Source organism: Gracilinanus agilis, chromosome 3 (genome assembly GCF_016433145.1).
Source record: "Gracilinanus agilis isolate LMUSP501 chromosome 3, AgileGrace, whole genome shotgun sequence".
Classification (NCBI taxonomy): Eukaryota; Metazoa; Chordata; class Mammalia; order Didelphimorphia; family Didelphidae; genus Gracilinanus; species Gracilinanus agilis.
In genome coordinates this window covers 359589350-359612909 of record NC_058132.1, presented here as the reverse complement: position 1 = coordinate 359612909, position 23560 = coordinate 359589350, and the positions used below count along the sequence as shown (strand labels likewise).

The 23560-nt window shown below is 38.5% G+C and overlaps 1 protein-coding gene across 1 annotated transcript in view; it reads right to left on the bottom strand.

The window, feature by feature from the left end:
• The window catches only part of MORC1 (MORC family CW-type zinc finger 1), a 196677-nt gene that overhangs the window by 6994 nt on the left and 166123 nt on the right, over positions 1-23560 (bottom strand). The window contains exons 22-24 of the mRNA XM_044669190.1: positions 18937-19080; positions 5365-5452; positions 4795-4848 (exon numbers count right to left, since the gene is read on the bottom strand). Of these exons, the coding sequence (XP_044525125.1) occupies positions 4795-4848; positions 5365-5452; positions 18937-19080 (286 nt within the window). The remainder of the gene's footprint in view (positions 1-4794; positions 4849-5364; positions 5453-18936; positions 19081-23560) is intronic.

Here is a 23560-nt window from a genome sequence, read left to right as displayed (position 1 = left end):
AATGGCCTTTAATTTTTTGAGTTATTTTAGTGTCACTATGACTTCCTAAACAGTTTACCTGTCTCAGATGATTTTCCATTCCAATCTATTATCTAAATAACTACCAAAATGAATTTCCTTAAATGCAGATCTAACCATGCCACTCCCTTATACAGTGCACTTCAATGCCTCCCTATTGCCTCTCGGATATCAAAACTCCTCCTTTTGATTTTTAATGCCCTTTACAACCAGACCCCTAGCTTATTTTTCCTTCGTATTATATTTTACTGTCTTTATTCTACTGCCCAGTCAGAATGGTATTCTATTTGATCCTCACACAGGGCACCCCATCTTCATGTCTTTGCTCTGGCCACCCTCTATACCTGGAATGTATAGAATATAGAATATTTTGCTTCCTTTGAGATATAGCTCCTATCCCATTTTCTATATCAAATCTGTCCTAATCTCCCCCAAAGCACAGAACATCCATCTGTAACTACCTGGTACTTAGATTCCTAACATTTATTTTGTATATATTTGTTCTGAACATACTTTTATTTGTATTTTCTCCCCCAACATACTGCAAGATCCTTGTGTATAGTGTTTTTTTTTGGTGAGTGTTAGCAAATTTATATCTCTTAACCATAAGCAGTAAAAAATAAATATATATTATTATTTTGTTAAGAATTTAGGTCCAATGTTACTCTGGCCTTTTAATATAATTTTTTCCCATAACACTTAGGAACTTTTTTTGTCTTTATAACTACATAGTTTAGCAATTCTATTTCTAGGTGAATCAAAGTTAAGGTATCTTTGTATTCGATAATCCTATTAATCATTTGCAGAGGATTAACTAATCTTGTCCATTCTGGAAAATATTTTTTATAATAATATAATTAAGCTGAATTAATTTTTAAAAATTTAATAGTACTTTAGCACAAAAATCCCAGAACTTAGAAAAATATGTAAAAGAGAGTTATCTTTTAAAATAGTCAGCTTGGGAGATCATATGAACATTGCACTGATGCTACCATTGTTCATATCTTTTTATGGAATAATAGATTCTTTTTAATAATTTGTAACATTAAAAATATCAAGATAGTTAATTCCCTCCTTCCCTCTTCTTGCCCCATTAGAGAAGGTATCATTTGACAAAAAGATATATGTGTGTGTGTGTGTGTATGTGTGAATGTGTATATATATATATATATATATAAAACTGTCTCATTTCTATTTGTTCTTTCTCTGGAAGTAGGATAAGTAGTTAGGACGAGACATTTTTAAAAGAATATTTGTTATACACAGTGTTCTCTTGGTTCTTATTATTTTATTCTTCATAATTTTATGTGTTTTTTAAGTAGATCCTTTTTTTTTCCAATGCCTTCTGGGATTTCAATTCATGAAATACTTATGCTTCCTGATTTATCTACTCTACACGTGTTATTTTGCCCTTCATGTACACTGGTTAATATTTCAATTCTGTTATATTCTAATCTTGTTTTTCACCTTTATTTGGTTGTCCATTACCGTTTTTTTTTTTATTTCATTACTGTTATTTGTTGCTTATATTGATTTCTAAAAAATCACTGATGTCATTTTCCAGTTTCCTTTACTATTCTTTTCTCCTGTAGATGACTCTTGATTTCTTCAAGATATCAATAGTTTATGAAGTAGTAGAACACCAGCTTAGCTCAGATAAGCAATAGTGTTTCATAGAGCAATTACCAAGAGAACCTCAAATGTATAGTTAAGACCTAATCAATGAGCATTGAATGGGTTTGGCCTTAGTAAGAAACAGACAAGAGATGTAATAGATGAATATAGGAGGGCAAAGCAAATCAGAAAGTTGTTAGCCAGGCAAACAAAATAGCAGACCTAAGGCACTAAAAATAAGGAAACCTTAAAATGGTGAAGATTTTGCTCCCTTTAAAATCTAGACACTATGGTGCAGTCAGTAGAGCAGGAGAAGAGACCTAGTCTGCACCTTCTATGAGGACCTCTACAAAAGCGACCCTTCTTGAACTGAGTTGCCCCAAACATGGAGAAGCAGCTTCCTGTGTGCTTCTGCTAAGGCAGCAGCAGTCGTCCCAGGATGGTTGCCAGGCTTACAGGGTGGCACGCGGGAGTCACAGAGGACAAAGAGGCTAAGCTTAGCGAGGGAATGTTTAGCATCAGAGAAGTAGAGATCCCGATAGGAACTGCTGGCCCTAGCTCTGCTCCCAGAGCCTTGTAATTTATATACGTGACGTACAAGGCACAGAGCTTGCTAGTGGAGAAACGGAGGCATCGAGAGCCCTGTACGTGGAGGAAGAGGTCCTGTGCCAAATCATGGTCTCTGAACCATGCCACTTACACTCCATAGACCTCAGGGAAATCACTTAACTTTTAATCATTTACACACACACACCCTGCAGACATAGAGACATACACATATTTAGCAAAAAAATCTAAAGCTGATAAGTGCATACACCCATAAAGTCATTCCATATAAGCTGTTTGGAAGGACAAAGAAGTGGCCCAAGACACAGTCAGGAAGATCAGTCAGAATTGGGCCTCAGACACTTACTAGCTATGTGGCCCTGGGTAAGACCCTTGATCCCTATTTGCCTCAGTTTCTCACCTATAAAATGGGGACACACTGGAGAAGGAAATGGCAAAGCACTCCAGCATCTGGACCAAGAAAGCCTCATGGATAACTTCCATGGGGTTCTGGCTGCAGGAGGGTGGTGAGTCTGGGAGGAAGGGCCTGAGAAGCTGAGAAGCACAGGAAGGGAGGCTGGACCTCTGCCCCAGAGCTGAGAAGGAATGCATGCTGGGGATAAAGGACCACGACCTAAGGTGGAAGGCCACAGAGAGGGCCATGAAGGAGACCAGGGTGGCTGGGAGCTTTGTTTTGGAGGTGCAGACACAGCCAGTGAGGCACAAGTAGTGAGGACAGCACATGGGATAATTGGTTCTGACTGGGAAGACAGTATTTTATTATTTTACTTAGTGTTTGTTAAGTTCAGAATAAAGGAACATTTTAAAATTTAAAAAAGGCCTTACACAAACTGGGATACAAAAACATTTAATTCTTAAATAATTCCCAACATTCACGGAACTAGTGCTCAGTATCCTAACAGTAGATCTCTGACAAGCAGAGCTCTCTCAATAGCTCAATAGTCTCCACTGCCACCTAGCTTGCTTAGAATCTTAGTAAGGATGGGAGCTGCCTGAGGTGTTTCTCTCCCATTGCCACAGAAAGAATACCCTCTGTGTCCTCATCTCTCTAAATCCCAAGACCAAGAGAATGAAAAATAATTTTTTACACAAAGGTTAGGGAACCCCTCTTCATAGCAACAGCCAGGTTGACACTGCCAAGCCAAGCACTTCACTGGAGGGACATCCTCTCCCAAGGCTGAGTGAAAAGGAAGAATTCTGGGACTCTAGAATGTTTTAGCAAAAAGGGCAAAAAAATGGGATAAACTTTATTTTTGGTTCTAGTTAGGAAATGTGAACAGGTGAGTCTGCAATGTGCCCAATCAACATCCCTTCTCCAGATCATGAAGTGAGAAAGAAATGTGATCCTTTGTTTATTAAAGCAGTGTCAGGCAATTTCCCAGTTGAATAAGAGAGGGAAACTGAGAAATACATATGCTCTTCTTGCTTCATGGTCCTGTAGGCACACAGTCAGAAAACATTAGGAAAAAGTAAAGGTTCTTGATCCTCATCACTACAAAGTTGTTAAATTCAGGCATGTTCTAAAATACGGATATTCTAGTATTTCAGTTGAGGTGGAGAAGCAGGAACCTGAGGCTTCAGTCTTTATTGGAACACTGCCTAATGGTACATGTCTGCATAAGTCCTTTGTCCACTGCAAACCAAGGAGACTTAAACTTTGTAGTGTTGCTCTCCACAAGAAGGTCAGCTAGATGAATATGAAAAAAATACTGGTGGGGCAGTTCAGTGGCTCAATGGATGGAAAATCAGACCTGGAGATGGGATGTCCTGGGTTCAAATATGGTCTCAGACACTTCCTAGCTATGTGGCCCTGGCCAAGTCACTTCAGTCCTATTGCCTAGCCCTTACTGCTTTTCTGTCTTGAAACTTATACTTAGTATCAATTCTAAGGCAGAAGATGAGGGACTTAAAAACAAAAGATATTGGAAAGCAATGGGGCACAGTAGAAAGAGTCCTGTTCTTGTAGTCATAAGAACTCTGTCAGAACTCTGATTTGCCACTAGCTGTGTGACCTTAGGCAAACACTAAGCCTCAGTTTTTCTACCCACAAAATGGAGACTATGTCACAGAATGGTGAGGAAATTCTGTAGTAAACTCTAAAGTGCCATGTACATTTAAGCTGTTACTTAGATCAATGCATAAAACATAATAAACATAATATTTTCCTCCTGGAATGGGTTAAGTTGACTTTTCTCCCTGGGAAAGTTTTAGATTCCCAACCCCCCAAAAGATAACTAATTTATCCAAAAAAATTTTATGAAGCATCTCCCTGGAACAGAATGGTGTTAGTCAGTTCCATGTCTCTAGAGTTCAGTAAGGCTTTTTAAAAAAAGACTTGAAGTCTTAGCATATGTAACACTTATAAGAGATCCCCACTCTCAAGTATTCCATTAGCTTTATCCCACAGAAAAAACACTCTCCCACAGAAAGTAATTTTTTAAGGCTCTTTGTGACCCATGATATGAAATTTATTGATCTCAAACTCTGTAAGTGAATTCAAATTTGCCTTCCTTCCAAAACTAATATTCAACCCCAAAATATTTTTGAAACAGTGTGAATTTCGAATTTAAATGACTCCATTTAAAAGGGACTTACCTGGTCGCAGCACATTTGTAGTTTTTTGTTTAGCTGCTCAGGGCAATTCTCCAGCTGTTTTCATAAATGATAATAGAACAGAATATTAGCTTTTAGGGAATGAGCAGTTTTCAACAGAGTAATAATGTATATGCATCTCCTACAAGAAAAGTATCACCAGCCTAAAAAGCAGGTCAACATTAGCAATGTGGGTCTTTGGAGTCTGGCCTAATTTTATGCCAACAGAGGCAATGTCTTCTATCTCTCCATGGCATCTAGACTTTCCTAAGGGTCTAAGAACAATCTTTCTTCCAACCCATTTAGCTCATGATCTTCTGGTTGCCTTTATACCTAACCCCACCATAATTAATTAACTGTAGGACGTTTGTTTTATTCTTGGAAGACGGGTGATTTGGAATCTAAAATTCCCAAATCTCAAAATGCAATATTACTTTGGGACCTGTAGCCCACTGCCCTAAGATGACTAATTCTACTTGCTTAGAGCACCCAGAGAGAATTCCTTACAGAGCTGGGTTCATGGGTAACCCAGTTAGAGACTCAGTGGGCTGTGGGCAGGAGGGATGATGTTACCTCGCACATGGCCATCAGTTCCTCCATAGACTTGCAGTCAACGTCCTTGGAGAGCTTACAGTGAGGGTGGAAATAAAGAAGAATCTCTCTAGAAATATTAACAGCAAGAAAGTACATATCAAGATGGTGGGAATGGTCTCTGTTTGGCAGAAGTAGAGCTTTCAACAGCACAGATGAGGATTCCTTCACTTCATCTGACCACTGGCCCAAGGCTCTTCAGAAAGCAGAGCCCCAGAGGATGAGCCTGAGATGTGGAGGGCTCTAAGGTTCTCTAATCTCTACAGTCTTTCCTTCTACAGAGGAGGAGGCTGTAGGGCCTGGAAGGGAAGGGACAGAGAGCCACCAAAGGCAGGGTGAGACACTGACAGCTTTCCCTGTGAGTCCTGCATCCCCTGCATCGCTCCTCTGGAGGCAGCACCCCAGGCTTCCTATACCCTGCTCCCAACCAGGACCCTCCTGTGCTCCCCTTCCCCCTTCAAACTGCAGCCCTGGAGGGCAGGCACTGGCCTTCTTCCTACCTGTGCTCTTTCCTAATCTTAAACCTCAGGGCAATGCCTGGTGCTAGTAGGCACTTCAGGAACCCTTGACTGACTGATCTCCATCCTTCAGTTGCTGCAGTTCAGTATTTAGTTAGTCCTTTGTTGTAAAGCCTTGCCATAATAATGTTATATTATTTTGTTAAACACAGAATGTTGAGGAAAACACTAGTTTTCCTCAGAGAAAGAAGACTAAGATCAAAAGTTAAGATATTATCTAGTTGGGGGCAGCAAGGTGGCTCAATAGATAGAGAGCCAAGTCTGGAGATGGGAGGTCCTGGGTTCAAATCTGACCTCAGACACTTCCTAGCTATAGGACCCTAGACAAATCACTTAATTCCCCATTGCCTAACCCTTATTGCTTTAGAACCAATTTATAGTATTTGTTCTAAGATGGAATGGAAGGGTTTAAAATATCATCTAGTCCAGAAAGTAGGCCCAGGAAGTAATTTGCCTAAGATCTCAGAGGTAGGAAGTAGTGGGGCGAGGAATTTATTAAACCCCTACCTATGTGCCAGGCACTGCAGTAAACACTTTATAAGTTTTGTTTCATGTGATCTTTATACTACCTCTGTGAAGGAAGACAGACAGAGGGTAAATGACTTGTTAAAAAGTCACAGAACTGGATTTGAACTCATGTCTTCCTAACTCCAGGCCCAACACTCTCTCCTCTGTGCTACCTAGTTGTTCTCGCAGTAGAACCAGAAAATAATCCCAGGACTTCTTACTCCAAATCCAGGACTCTTTCAAGGGTACCATACTGCCTGTAAATGCAGGAAAGAGTTAAATTATAAGAAAGTAAAATGTTAAGTGGATCTGGCCAGAAAAACAAACAAACAACAAAAAAGACACCTTACCCCCGAAAAGGGGTTGTTCATTCAGTCAACATTAAGTGCTCCCAGGCTGCTTGGTCATGCCTTGTATTATGGGGAGGGGACTTTTAAAAACGCAATGACATCATGGGAAACATCAGCAACCACAAACACTTTAAATGCCTACATGTTGCACACAGTGCTGCGGGATAGGAGGTCAGATAAAAATAAAAACCTTCCCTGTCCTAAGGGATTTAAAAGTTGATACCCACTTCTGCACACAAAATGAACAGATGGAAGCAGTCAGACAAAGAACCAGAGGGCCAGAAAGCACCTGGGAGAATTCTTGGGCTGTTCAAGGCTGTACCCTTTATTTCATGGTAGAGAACATTACAGCCCAAGAGTGAAGCCATTGGACCCAAGGAGATTCAGGCTGTGCAGGCTGAAGTCTACATGTCTCAGGAAGATAGTAAGTGATGAGGGGGGGTGCAGGAAACCCAAGAAGGGGTGGTCAAGATGGCTTCCCTGGAAATGGTCTGGGCTAGGGGGAGTCACCAATGAGGAGATTGGCTACCTCCACTTCTTTGAAGAGGTGAGAAGCTATGGGAGCTGGAGCACACTGAATATAATGTCATACATCCTGGAGAGGTTGGTTTGCTTTGCTAAACAATTTTTTTTCATCTTTGCTATAAGGCTTGTTTTTTTCCCCCTAGGGAACAGATGGTAATTTGATGGAAATCTAGGTTATGTAAAAAAAGATATCAATAAAAATTTGTTATTTATTTATAAAAAGTCACATAGTCAATCTATTAATATTACCCTTCTATTAATGTTCTCTATTGTTGGGAGAACAATTTGACTAAAATGACAAATATTGATTGTGAAGATATTAAAAATTAACAGACTGATTGAGATGAGTGTTATTTGGTTTGCTGATCACATAGAGAAAAAGCTACAATCTTCATTCCTGCAAGAGTTTACAACGTTATCTGGATATATATGTGTGTGTGTGTGTGTGTGTGTGTGTGTGTGTGTGTGTGTGTGTGTGTGTGTGTGTGTGTGTTATGGATATAAAGCTGTGCAAGGAAGGAAAAAGCCAAGTCATGAAATATAAGCAGTGGTAGCTTTCTTACTAGGACATCTAAGATGTAGGAAAACATAAACTACATTGTGAAAGTAATTCAGGAACTTGCTTTAAATGAGAAATTCATTTCATTCCAGGTAAATGAGCTCTTCTCCTAAAACCTCACGAAAATACATGTTCTTTACAATATTTTTCTTCCTTACAAAACAACTTGTGCTAAGGACAGAAATTGGTGAAGTTTGGATGCATTTATCCATTTTCTGGCAATGTGAGATGTTTTCATTTGATCCTTGGTTAGATAATTCTAAGTGGTAAAGGTGCAACAATTTTATTAAGGAAAATGGTTTCTGTTTCATGTCCAAATTCCTTGCTACCTAGTTGCATAACAGACTCAATCTAATGGAGAAGAGGATTCCCAGTGATGGGCAAATTATGGCCTGCAGGCCAGATGCAGTCCCCCTGAAATGTTCTATCAGGTTCCAAGACATTATTCCTAATCTGACGAATACAACGAGTAGGATACAATACAATGAAACTTCGAAAGTGTTGCCTTAGAAACAGACCGACAGATGGGCTTTTCCTTTCCTTTGGCCCCCTCTTTAAAAAGTTTGCCCATCACTCTCCTAAACCCTTCCCCCTTCCTTTCTTCCCTGTTGTGATCTGGGGCCACCATCATCCCTATATACCTTCAGGCTGACAACCTAGAAGTCATTTACTCCTCCTTACTTCCCCTTTCCCCCATATCCAATCTACTGCCAAGGCCCATGGCCTTTACTTTTGTAACTTCTCTAGAGTGTGCCCCCATTTCTCCTCAAATACAGCCACCACTCTCGTTTAGAGCCTGCTCCCAACTCAAGTCTGGCTTACTGAAAAAGTGGGGTGTATGCTCTCCCTACCCAATCTCTCCCCATTCTAGTCTATTCTTCATTCATCTAAGTGATTTTCCTAAAGCTATGGGTCTGACTATGCTACCCTAGTGACCTAATAAACTCCAGTGGTTCTCTACCCGTTTCTAGGAATAAATATAAAATCATCTGTTTGGCACTCAAAGTCTCTATCAGCTGCCCCCCATACTTTTCCAGTCTTCTTATGTCTTATTAGTCTCTCTCCTTCATCTCTCACTTACTGGGTGATCCAGTGATGCTGGCCTCTTTGGAGTTCCTTACACAAGACACCCTGTCTCCAGCCTCCAGGGATTCTCTGTGGCTATCTGGTGTGCCTGGAATGAGCTCCCCTTTCCTCTATGCCTCCTGGCTCCCCTGGCTTCTTCTGAGTCACAGATAAAATCCTAGCTTCTACAGGAAGCCTTTCCCAACTCCTCTCCCCCACTTATTTCTAATGTCTTCCCTCTGTTGATTATTTCCCATTTATCTTATTTGGTTTGTTTGTACATAGTTGTTTGAATGTTGTTTCTTCCATTAAACTGTAAGCTCCTGGATGGCAGGAGCAGTCTTTTGCCTTTCTTGTACCCCCAGAGCTTAATACAGGGCCTGATGTTAGCAAATGCTTATTGATTGATCTAAATTTCCAAAACACATGTATGTATCAAGAAGACTAAAGCTCAGGCTCTATTAAATTCACAAGCATTTATTATTATTATTATTCTCTTATAAAACATTATGTAATAATTCAATAACCATTGTATTAACTTTTAAATTTTTATTACTTTAATTGTAAATCATTATATTAATAAACTATGTGCTAGGCATTGGGGTTATAAGACCAAAAAATGAAAGGATGCCTAGTCTCAAGGAACTTTTTCTTCTAAAGTGGCAGAGTGAGGCAAGACGAGCTACGTGTTAATGGCAAGGAAAAGGGTCTCTTCTGTCTATATTAGAAATAAGAGGTAAGGGCAAGGGAGGCTTCCTGTTCAGGGTGTATGGGCTGGCTTATTAAGAGAATTTGTGGGTGGCTGGGTGGGTTTACTAAACTGTTTCCAGGAATCCTGGTAGAAAAGGCATAAGCAAAGAGGCAGGCAATCAGGATTTTGTTCCTGTTGTTGTTCAGTGGTGCCCAACTCTCTGTGACCTTTTCTGGGGTTTTCTTAGTGAAGATACTGGAGTATTTCCTTTTCCAGCTCATTTTATAGATGAGGAAACTGAGGTAAACAGGGTTAGGTTACTTGCCCAAGAACACCTAGTTACTAAGTGTCTGAGGCTAGTTTTGAACTTAGGACTTCCTGACCAGACCCAGCAGGCTATCCACTGAACCACCTAGTCGTTTGAAACCAAGATTCCAAATTTCAAGAAAAGAAAGAAGTGGATCTTTCAAAGGATTGCTCATTAAGATCCATTAAAGGGACAGTATGTGAGTGGAGGTCAGTACCCAGACAGCATGGGTTCTTTAAGACTATCTAATGGCAAACTAATCTCATTCCCTTCTTGGGCAGAGACACTATAGGGCCATGCAAATTAGGAAAATGTCATGGAAAGAATACTTGGTTTGGTATGAGAGGAGCTTGGGTTAAACCCTAGCTCTGCCATTAACTACTTTTATGATATTGGGCAAATTAATTAGCCTCTCTGGGCCTTGGTTGCTGAATCTGTTAAATGATGGGTTTGGACTAAACTAAAGGTCCCCTCCAGCTCTAATGTCTTAATCCTAATGGTATAATATACCTAAAATTTCAATGTGTTCATTTGATAAAGTCCTGCAGTACTTGTGGAAAAGAGAGAAGGGATATGAGCTGAAGGATTTAAGATTAAGTGAGTCTGAAACTGATTATCAGCTACCTGAGCCCAAAGGGCATTCATTAATAATTATAAAAATTAGCATTTACATGGCACTTTGAGATTTGCAAAGTGCTTTATGAATATCATCCTATTTTATTCTCATAACAGCCCTAGAAGGTAGGGGCTATTATTATCACCCTCCCTCCCACCTACACTTCTTTTTTTAATGGATGAGGAAACTGAGACAGAACAAGGTTAAGTGAATTGCCCAAGATCACAGAACTAGTCAAGTGTATAATGCAGTATTTGAACTCAGGTTTTCCTAATTAATGATCCCTTATTCCACCTACTGAGTGACCTAGCTGTCTCATAATGGACCAAGAAATAACAAATCATAGTTAAGCAAACTAATATACAATAACAACAACAAAACCCCATTGGATTTGAAGTAAGAAGACCAGGTTCTAAAACATCACATATTGCATGACCAGGGCAAAGTCATTTAATCTTTAGGGACCTCATTTGTTAAATGGGGATTCTCCTATTTGCACTCTGATTTCCCAGGGTTATTGTGAGGAATGTAGTTTGTAAATTGCAAAGAACAAGATAAAGGAGAGCTAACTTGGAATGTGTCTTATGAAGTAGCATAGGGCTCTCTCTGGGACTTGTTATTACTTAAACAGGAGATAAGGAAATTCAGATTAGGCTATTGTAAAAGAAATGGAACAGTTATGGCTAAAAGTCAACACATAAAAGTTAAAAAAGGCAGGTTGTCATATTGGTAACTGAAACCAGCCTAAATGTTTTCCTTGCAAAATATCAAGATGGCAGGATCTATGGGAGGAACACTGTAGTACATCTATGGAAGTAGGGAGCCTCTATTCTCTTCTGGATGTGCTTGACCACGAGTACGTGGCTGGTTGATCATTCTCTAGGGTGTTCCTTCTCTACCTGGGTTTCATAAACTTAAAAAAATATATATTTTATGACTATATGTCAGTATAATTGATTTCCTTTGCAATTTGATGTATTTTATACATTGAAAAGGAAATTGCTTTCATTTGTAATTCAATGTATTTTGTTTATTGATTCATTTTTATCTTATTCATTTATAGATTGAAAATGAAATTTTATTCGTTTGTAATTGTGGAAAGGAAAACTGTGAATCAAGTTTCAGCATTTCGGCCTACTGAGATGGAGCAGACAATGGTTGGAATGTGAAGGGATGGGGAGTTTCTGAAGGGTTTTTTCCCTCTGAACTCTGTCTAATATGGAGCAAAGTCCTGGAGCTCTAGATCCCAATCTGTGGAAAAGCCTTGCCTCCATTTCCCTTGCCCAGAAGAGAAAGAAGGTTCCTGTTGTTGGAGAGCCTCCATTAGAGGAAGAATGAACAACTATAGCTGCAGAGAAGGGGCTGATCCCTTAACTTCAGGGAGTCACCCTGAAGATCCTTCCCATCCCTTGACCCTTCCAAGGACACTTGCCACTTGTCAAGGTAGATTTTTTATTAGATTTGATTAGATAAGAAGAGGATAGATAAACTGGAGCTAAGTCATCCTGGCTCAGCTGAAGAAAAACAAGAAACCCAAGTAGGGTCTCCTCTTCCCCTCAAACCTATTACCTTTCTTGATTTCTATAATTATTAAACTACTTGAGAAATAGAAAATCACAGTCAGATTCCTAAAGAAGAGAAAGAAGTTCACAACTTATGGGTTGCGTGTGAGGGAATTTCAAAGACAGCCTCTCCACCACAGAGGGTATTCTTCCCTGCTACCACAACTAGAACTGCTGACTTAACCAGACCTCCTGCATACCAAGCAAGCTGGTAAGGGGTGGCTTGTGGACACTGGAGCCCTGTGCCACCCTGACCAGTGTCCCCACTTTGCTAACCCCTTAGCACAGGGTTCCCCCCAGTTCCTGGAAGCTGGCTTCCGTTCTCCAAACTACCAACATTTTGGAGAATCTCCTGTGTTTACCCCAGTTTTAGGGGACATTGAGAAGGGAAGCTGAGAGTCATTTAGTCACTGGTCCATCTCTTTGTGTAATCTCTTCCCTCTTCAAAAAATACCCTTCTTCATCTCCGAAATACTCAAAACTCTACCTAATTCTGCTATTGTCGTTCAGTTGTTTCAGTCATGTCCAACCCTTAGTGACCCTATTTGGGATTTTCTTGACAAAGACAGGAGTGGTTTGCCCTTTCCTTCTCCAACTTTTTGAAGATGAGGAACTGAGGCCAGCAGGGTGAAGTGACCAGCCCAGGGCCACATGTCTAGTAAGTTTGTCTGAGGCTAGATTTAAACTCAAGTTTTTATGACTCTAAAACTTGGACTCTATCTACTATGCCACCTACCTGTTGAAAAAACTCTTTGTGACCCTTATTTGGTGAGTTAGGTGGTACAGGGTATAGAGTTTTGGGCCTGAAGTCAGGAAGACTCATCTTCCTGAGTTCAAGCCTCAGACATTGAATAGCTGTGTAACCCTGTACATATCACATTATCTTATTTGCCTTGGCTTCCTCATCTGTAAAATGAGTTGGAGAAGGAAATGGCAAACCACTCTGATATCTTTGCCAAAAAATCTCCAAATGGAGGCATGAAGAATTGGACACAACTGAAAAACATGACTAAACAACAACTAGTCCTGTCTTTTTTTTTAATTTTCTAAAATAAAATATTTATTTGTAATTCCTTGAAATTCTATGTATTTTATTTTATGCATTTAAAACAAAATTTTACTCATATGTAATTCTATGTATTTTATTCAAAGTGTCACATGAAGATTATAAGAAATGTTGAATTTACACTAACGAGAGCTGTACAGTTTCAGGGCCAAAGGGGCGCTACTGCTTGCGAATGCAGGAGTAGAGAGGACCTAATTACAGTTTCAGGGCCAAGAGGATCACTAGTACTTGCACCTGTAGGGGAAAAGGGGTTCTTCCTGATAAAGAGTAGCACACAGACCAAGAGAGCAGTGATCACAGCTCTCCCAGGATAAAACTATATCTATCGGAAGCCCTGAAAACATTCAGACCCCAGAAATAAAATAATGTCACAAAAAAGCCTAAAGAACAGTGCCTCCCTTAACCCCAGATGAGCAGAGCCCAACTTCACCATCAAGTTCAAATTGAAAAAATAGACTAGGAAAATGAGCAAACAACAGAAAAAAAAAAAAAAAAAAACAACTTGATCATAAAAAGCTACTACAGTGGCAAAGAGACCCAAGACATGAAGTCATAAGAAGACAAGAATATGAAAACAGCCAAAAATAAAACTTCAAAGAAAACATGCTAGTTGAATTTAAGACCAGCAATAATTCCTGAAAGAATTAAAGAAAGAGAAGAGAGTGGTAGAGAAAAAACTAGGAAGAGAAATAAGAGTGGAACAAGAAAATTATTTAAAAAAAAAATAACAGCTTGGTAAAAGAGGCACAAAATACCAATGACATTAACATCTTAAAATTGTTCTAATGGAAGAAGGGGCACAAAATTCATGGAAAAAGGTCTTTAAAAGATGAATTAGGGGGGCCAGCTATGGAAGCTCAGTGGACTGAGAGTCAGGCCCAGAGACAGGAGGTCCTGGGTTCAAATCTGGCCTCAGATACTTCCTAGCTGTGTGGCCCTGGGCAAGTCACTTAACCCCCATTGCCTAGCCCTTACCACTCTTCTGCCTTGGAACCAATATAGGGTATTGATTCCAAGCTAGAAGGTAAGGATTTAAAAAAATAGGTGAATAGGCCAAATGGAAAAGGATTTATAAAAATTAAGTGAGGAAAAGAACTTTTTAAAAAGTAGAATTGGCTGGAAAGACCTCCACAAACTGATACAGAGTGAAATGAGCAGAACCAGGAGAACATTGTACACAGCAAGTGAAACACTGTGGACGATCAAATGCAATAGACTCTGTTACTAGCAGCAATGTAATGATCAAGAACAATTCTGAGGGACTTGTAAGAAAGAATGCTATCTACATCCAGAGGAAGAACTGTGGGAGTAGAAACACAGAAGAAAAAAACATATGATTGATCACATGGTTTGATGGGTATATAATTGGGGGGGGGTTATTTTAAAAGATTACTTTATTACAAATATGAATAATATGGAAGTAGGTTTTGTACAATAATACATGTATAACCCAGTGGAATTGCTTGTCAACTCCATGATAAGGGAGGAAAGAGGGGAGGGAGAGAATATAAAACATATAACCCTAGAAAAATATTCTAAATCAATTAATTTTTTGAAGATAAAATTGACTAAATAGAAAAAGAGATATAAAAGCTCACTGAAGGGGCAGCTGGGTAGCTCAGTGGAGTGAGAGTCAGGCCTAGAGACAGGAGGTCCTAGGTTCAAACCCGGCCTCAGCCACTTCCCAGCTGTGTGACCCTGGGCAAGTCACTTGACCATTGCCCACCCTTACCAATCTTCCACCTATGAGACAATACACCGAAGTACAAGGGTTTAAAAAAAAAATTACCAAAAAAAAAAAAAAAAGCTCACTGAAGAAAATAATTTCATAAAAATTAAAATTGAGTAACTGGAAACTAACAATTTCATGAAACTTCAAGAAACCATAAAACAAAATTTAAAAAATAGAATAAAACATAAAACATAATTTAAGAATTATTGGGCTATCCGAAAACCATGATCAAAAAAACAGGCCTAGACAGAATATTTCAAGACATTATTAAGGAAAACTACCCTGATATCTTAGATACAAAGGTAAAATAAAAATTGAAAGAATCTAATGATCACCTCCTAAAGGTGAAATGAAAACTACCACGAAAATTGTAGTCAATTTCCAGAGCTCTGAGGAAAATTAATGTTGAATTCTATTATTTATTAGCAATATTTCTATTTGAAATCATTCATTTTTCTAAACTCCTAACTTCTGATGGACAGACAAAGCTAGGATAATTTATTCCAAAGCCCCAAGGAATATAACTGGGCTAGGACCTTTGTCTTTTGTTAGAGGTTGGGTAGAACCCTTGTTCATTGTTTATCTATAAATAAGAAGATTCTCCCTAAGGCATTTGAAAACACAAGCCCTCTTAGCTCTTGCCAAACATATCACCTGGATTTGAGTGACCAAAGTCTACAACAGAAGAAAAAGCCAGAGAAAACATGATTGAGACAACTTGTATTTTTTTAAGCTGAAGACTGCTCCCTGATATTCCATTATTTAACATACTAGTGAAGGGCAAGGCTAGCCACCTTTCCTTAGCTAGGTGAAGCTGCAGAGAGATAGTCTTTCCCTATGATGAAATAATTGGGGAGGAGATGAGATCTCTAAGTTCATCTTCTCTTTCAAAATATCCACCATTCAGGACTATCATGGGAGGTCCAAAGGACAAAGTAAGGCTAGCCAGAAAGAAGACACACCTCCCAATGAAAGAAAGGGTTAGGGCCCACAGAACATCTTTTTAGCACCAAGGCATGTGTGATTAGACCTATCCTTTGTTAAAAGACCACATGCCCTATTAACAAACAATGTTATTTTTTTGAGAAATGACCCCATATTATTAATTGGTTAAAATCCCAAGTGCTACAGCTCCCAGGTTAAGAAGAAAATATTACAAAGATATTGCCAGAATAAAAGCTAGAAAGAAATCATTCAACTATTACATTATCTACAAAGTTTGAATAACTTAAGGTCTAGAAGCTTCCACATTTTTTTTTTTTATCCTGGGACTCCATTCTAGGAGCATAGGGCCACAACCAGTAGGCAATCAGGGTCACCCAGCTGGGAAGTGTCTGAGCCCGGATTTGAACCTAGGACCTTTTCCTCTCTAGGCCTGGCTCTCAATCCACTGAGCTAGCCCAGCTGCCCCTACTTTAGGTTGCAGTTTCTTTAGCAGATGTAGTTTTTACAGGGTGGGGTTGCTAGTCCCACGCCCAACCCTCCTCCTTTTTTCATCTGGGCTAGGGACAGTCCTTGGCCCAGGAGTGGTAAGGGTGGGCAGTAGGGGTCAAGTGACTTGCCCAAGGTCACACAGCTGGAAGTGTCCGAGGCCGGACTTGAACCTAAGACCTCCAGTCTCTAGGCCTGGCTCTCAATCCACTGAGCCACTCAGCTGCCCCATTAAAGGAAGAAAAGATTTGGAATATAATAGTCTAGAAGCCAAAGAAGCTAGGATTACAAAGTAGAATAACCTACCCAGCAAAACTGAGTATAATCCTTTGGGGAAAAATAAATATTTAATGAAACAGAGGACTTTCAAGCATTCCTGAAGAAAGGGAAGACCTTAGTAGAAAATATGACTTTAAAAACAAGAATAAAGAGAAGCCTAAAAAAGGCAAGCATAAAAGAGAAATCATAAGAGACTCAATAAAAAGTTACTTACATTCCTATATGGGAAGATGATAGATGTAGCCTCCTAAGAACTTTAACATTATTAGAGGAATTAGAAATCTACATAGATAGAGGGCATGGGTGTGTCAATCATGCTGGGATGATCTAAAAGAAAATGCAGGGATGAGAAAGACATATGTACTGGGAAGAGGGGAAGGGAAAGGTAGAATGGAGAAAATTTTCTCACATAGGAAAAGTATGCAAGAAAGAGCTTTTATAGTCAAGGGGAAAATGAGTGGGTAGCAGGCCATGCTTAAACCTCACTCTCAGAATTGCTTCAAAAAGTAAAGAAAACACATTCATACATACACACACACTCATTTGGGTACAGAAATCTATCTCATCTAATAGTGAAATGGTGGGGAAGGGGGGGAAACATATGGGGAGATGGAGATAAAAATGATAAAAGGGAGAGTGGATTAAGGGAATTAGTTGTCAGAAGCAAAACAGACTTTTAAATAGGAACAGGATAAAAATATGGAAGAATAAACAGAAGAAAATGGGATAGAGAGAAATATACAGTTAATATTCATAACTGTGAAAGTGAATGGGATGAACTCACCCATGAAATAGAAGAAGAGAGCAGAATAAATTAGATATCAGAATCCAACAAAACTTTGTATGCAACAGACTCACTTGGAAAAGAAAAACACATATGGAGTTAAAATAAAGAGCTAGAGCATGAATCCATCATGCTTCAGCTGAAGTTAAAAAGGCAGAGGTAGCAATAGTGATTTTAGAAAGGCAAAAGCAAAACCAGACCTAGTTAAGAAAGGTAATCAGGGAAACTACATTTTGCTAAAAGGTACCATATATAATGAAATAATACCAACAATTTTATGGCAGGTTTCTCTGAGAGGACTCATTTCTCAAACATATAGGGAACTGAGACAAATTTATAAAAACAATAGCCATTCCCCAGTTGATAAATGGTCAAAGGATATAAATTTTTCTTCTGAAGAAGAAACCAAAACTATTTTAGTCATATGAACAGTTGCTCTAAATCACTATTAATTAAAGGCAAATTAAAACAACTCTGAGGTACCACCACATAACCTATCAGAAATAAACATTGAAGTGTATGAGGGAAAATAGGTACATTAAAGAACTATTGGTAGAGTAGGAAACTGGTCCAGTCATTCTGAGAACCATCTCAACTGTGCCCAATAGGCAATAAAGCTGTACATACCCTTTGATCTAGTCACACCACTACCAGGTCCATACCTCAAAAAGATCAAAGAAAAAGTGCAAGGACCTATATGTAAAAATATAACAGTTCTTTTTGTGGTGGCAGATAACTAGAAATTGAAGTGATGCTCATCAGTTAGGGAGTGTATGAATAAGTTGTGGCATATGATTGTGATGGAATACTACTTATTGGACAATGAGAAATGATGAAGGGAGTGACTTCAGGGAAACATAGCAAGACCAATATGAACTGACAAAATGAAGTGAGAAGAAGTCATTGTGCACAGTTAACAGCAACATTGTAATGATGATCAATTATGAAAGGCTTGGCAACTCTGATCAATACACTGATCCAAACCAATTCCAAAGGACTTGTGATGAAAAAAAATGCTATCCACCTCCAGAGAGAGAACTGATGAACTCTGAGTGAAAACTTACACATAACTTTCCCACTTGCCCTTTTTTCTTTGTTTTGCAATATGGTGAATACAGAAATGTTTTGTATAATTTCACATGAATACTTGATTTCATGTAGTCTGCCTTCTTGTTTGGTGCAGAGGGAATGGAAAAGAGAGATTTAAAATTCAAAATTTAAAAATAAGAGTGTTAAAAATAAGTAAATAAATTTTAAAATAAATGAACCAAACCTAAACTGAAACAAAAACAAAAACTCTACAATAACCCACAGTATAAAACTAACTCCCATTATATTCTTCTAACCAATAAGCTGTTTCTTGTCAGGGGCCATGACCTGATAGGGCACGAACTAGTTCTATGTAATGATGCCACATATTAAGTGGTACAAAGGAATATCCTGATCAATAATAGAATTCAGTGGAAAGAAAATTGAAGATTAGAAAGTCTTAGAAGTTTTCAATGAGAAGAATGAGAATGGGTACCAGTATGATCAAGATAACAGTACAGATATGCCTTTACCTTAATTGAGCCATCAATTTTTCTACTGTCTTCTTGACACAGGTGCTTTGAGGAGGCTTTATCATAGGAAAAGCAACATCACCTTCCTTCATAAAAACATTTTCTTTCTTGTCAGGGCATAGACTTCTATCACCTGTTGATAGACTGAACATAAACAAAGCATGGCTTATTATTTCAAATTAAGGGTTAATTCAGGTAAAAACATGAGATTTCTTTGGTGAAATGCTAGATAAAAAAGAATTAGCATGAGATGAGGCTGGAATGGTGATTTCACTAGTATAGGGAACTCCCGTGTACCAGTGCTACTCCGCATCTTCTCTGGAAGTGGCCCAATTGTACTGAGACATTAAGAGATTGTCTAAGCTCACACAGCTGTATGTGTTAGAGAGCAAACCTCAATCCATATCTTTCTAGTGTAGAAATCAACTTGCCATCTGCTATCCCCTATGCCTCATGACCTTTCAAAAATTATTAGGAGGAAAGAAATTTTAAAAATGCAATAATGAAAATTTCTTTTGGGGTATTTATGCTAATTTTTAGGTCACTGGCAAATCTTGCTTTTGATTTTTTCCTGACACTTTTAGGAAGAATGTGATAATTTCCTGTAACAGTATGTCTTTGTTTCCTACTTACTTTTACTCCCTTGAAAAGAAGGCTTTCCAACTAAAACAATTCCCCAGTTTGGACATGTTGAGTCTGCTCGGCTTAGAAGACATCAGTTTGGGAATAGAGAACAGCATCCTAAATTCTAGCTCATGTTGAGTCTGGTATTCACAGGCTTTGTAATTTTGTTGTAAAATGCTCCAGTACTCCAAGGGATAACTGATGGGAATATTTCCTCCCAATAATGCTTCTCTGGTATAATTCTCATCTATATCTCCCCATAAGTTTGCCAATGGAGGTATCCCATTCACTGTGCCCTCTTTGTGTCCCCCAAAGAGCATGTGGGTGCCAATGGAGGATGCTGGCCAGCTACTGATTATTTTTTACACTCGCCATATGACCAATCCATCTTTATTTTATCTGGCGATATGTGGGAAGCCAATAAGAGAATAGATAAAAATCTGAGACTCTTCTTTTGACCCCTTTTGTGATCCTTGTGATTTCTTGTTCAAAAGTATTGTGACCTTATTGAAAAATTTTAAGTCCCTATCAAACCTGAATTTAAATGGTTAACACTGTTAACACAGCAAGGAATGCTGCTGCCTGTTATAGCCAAGGCCAAGATACTCCCCAACTTGACTTTCTGATAAGAACCTAGTCAAAATTCAGCCTTGGCCTTGGTCTATTCTGAAGCCAATGTTTTGTGTTTTGATGTGACATAATTTGTAACTTCTGTGCATCTGCAAAGTTTCAGGAGGGTTCTTTTGTGTGAAATGAGTCTTGAAATATATATATATATATATATATATATATACACACATATATATAATAAACTCCATGCTCCTGGAGCCAGAGCTGGAAGCAGGAGGTAAAAGACAACTCCCTTGTCTTGTCCTAATTTCCTTATCAACTAAAATGTCCTTATCAAATTATCAGAGATGATAAAGAGATCTCCACAGTGATATTTCTTAGATGGCATTCTTCACATAGCCCCTCCCATATGATTCCTTCTCTATAATGTGTGGCAGTCTACTCACACTCACTATGTGCCTCTCCTTTGGGGAATCTTCATCTTTAGCTCATCAAAATATCCTGATTGATATGTATATGATGTATAGGTATACATCATTGGAGCAAAAATAATCCTATGTTAAATAATATGGGCTTTAGTTTCAGAAAAATTTGGAGTCATTAATATCACCATTCTATTTATCAGTGGTAATCCACTGAACTTTCTTCCTCCTGTTCCTGGATTTAAATTCATCCTCCCCCATTTTCTAGCTGTATGGAGATAACAATAACATGTACCTTGCAGGGCTATTGTGAGATCAAATGAAATAATATTTATAAAGCACATAGCACAGTGCCTGGCACATAGCTGGCCCTAAATACATACTTATTCTATTCTCTTTCCCTTCCTCTATTCAATTTTGGGCTTACTGCCCATTTGCTGTGCCTTGATAGAGAGATGTAGAGCAGTGTAGAAGAGTGGATAGAAAATCATCCTTGGAATCAGGAAGGCTTGGATTCAAGTCCCCTCTCTATGACATACTGACTGTGTGACCTTGGGCAAGTCTCTGAGTTTTCAGTGCTTGAGACAACTGTCCAATACCATAAATTGTAAGGAACATGGCTACCTGTATTGACAGAAGTTCCACATCAGGTAGGTGAGTTACTATGTCAATGAAATAATAGGTCCAGGCCCTACTCATACACAAATATGCACACAAATACTCAAGCACAGATGGACAAGTTCTATAAGCTGTCCATCCAAGTGCAAACCAGTCTGTACTCTACACTTTTTAGTTGTTTTTTTCACAAGTATATATTTAGACTAAACTCTTCTGAGTGACTCTAACTCTTATTTAGACATTAGTATAATGTTCTAGGGCTCAATGAAATCTGCACAAAGAGATCTGCCAACAGGTAAATAAGTTTATTAGTAAGCAAGCTGTTTGTTACCAACACAGAGTCAAAAGTGGGGATATGTTTATAGGAGAGCTTGGGCATCTAGAGAACACATACAGAACATAAACAATAAACACATTTGAACACCTAATACAAATTACTTTTAAATTGTTGCAGGATTATTTAGAATACTTCAATGTGCCATTAGCTAAAAATGAGGCCACTTGTTATTGTAAAAACTGAAAGAGGCTGATTTTTCTACTTGGATATGTCCGCAGATTGATCTAAGCCAGGGGTCAACAAACTCCAGGTCCTCTAGCCAAATCTAGCCACCTGTTTTTATTTGGCTTGAGAGCTAACAATATATATTGTTTCATTTTCAAATAAAGTTTTATTGCATTTAAAAATGTAAAAGCTTTTCTTTAACTCATGGTCAGTGGAAAAACAGGTGGTTGAATTTGGTCCTCAGGCGGTAGTTTGCACCCCCTCACGTAAGCAATCAATCAACAAGTATACTATTTGCTAGGCTCTGTTCCTTATTGTGGTTACATCTTCCTACTTTACAGATGGCAGCTCAATTTCCTCTTTTTGACCTGAGTAACTCTTGCCCATGACCTCCAATATATTTTTTATACTCTTCAGAGAAGGGCCTCCTAACATGTTGGGGATCTTCCTCTAAGTATCTTGATAAAATATAGATGACAATAGAATATGTGGGTTGTTCATTGGCTATCCCTTGCTCTGATTAAACACAGGGTCACTGAATCATAGATTTAGAGTTGGAAGGGGCCTCAGAGGTTCCTCATTTTTCAGATAGGGAAACTGAGGAATTTTGGTTCAGTCATTTCAATCTACTTCTTGATGACATATTTGGGGATTTTCTTGGCAGAGATACTTATGTGGTTCACCATTTCCCTTTCCAGATCACAGTTTACAAATCAGAAACTGAGGCAAACAAGGTTAAGTGACTTGCCCAGTGTCAGATAGCTAGTGTCTGAGGCTAGATTTGAATTCAGGAAGATGAGCTTTCCTGATTCTAAGCCCAATGTTCTATCCACTACACCATTTAGTTGTCCTGATGAAGCAGGGAAAAAATGTAATGCCCAAAGTCACACAGCAATCTAAAAAAAAACCAGAGAAATTTTCAATTTTGCTACTAGTTGGCAAAGAATATTTAATTAGGTAATTTAGCCTGGAACTCTCCCTAAACAATGATACCTATATATACAAATCATGAAGTGGTCTTATAGCATCATGAGTTTATCAATAGCAAATACTCCCATCACACTGATGTCCATGAGAACAATTATATAGTATAGTTTATTCTTTCAGGTTCTTCTTAGAATTGGAGACTTAATATCAAATGAAAAGTTCTATTGCCAACATAACTCTTTGGCATTAATTACCCTGTCTAAATTCAGTTGAGGTTTTGTAGATTAAGAACACTATATATTCTAATGCTTAATTGTCTGTTAAGAACACTGAACAATGTGTCTGAATGCTCATTAATTACCCTCCTTTATGTCAGAAACTTTACTTAGATGTTTTGCTTTTTAGTGACACTTGTAACGTCTAGGCAACTTATGAAAATGCCTTGCATAAAATTACACTGTGGGTTGGGAAGGTCGTTTTGCTATCAACTTCTGTGTTCTCTTTGGCCATATTTTCTCACGTGGGGATTGCATTTCTGGCTCAGGGATGAATTATTTTTACAAAGTCTCATTAAATCTTGAAAGTATCATTTTAGATAAGCAATTTCTCAAAAAACAAGCAAACAAACCTAAACCCGGCAGTTGCCATGCTTGTTATGGAAGTCGTTTTTCTTGGGAGGGCTTTTGAAAAAATAATTGTTAAACATTTTATAAACAGCTCCAGGTTACCCAGAAGCTTTGTCCATAATAAAGCTTACCCAAAGATGGACTTTTGAAAAAGCATCAGAAAAACATCTGCAACAAAAACTCTTTTCTAACAATGTTATAACCAAGTATTCAAGTGCAAAGATCCAAGATATTCATATGCATTTACATAAACACAATTATGTTTATTTCATGTATTACCAGCATGCAATTCTCCATTGTGCAGGTGCAGTCAAATAAAAGCTTCTGTATCTTGC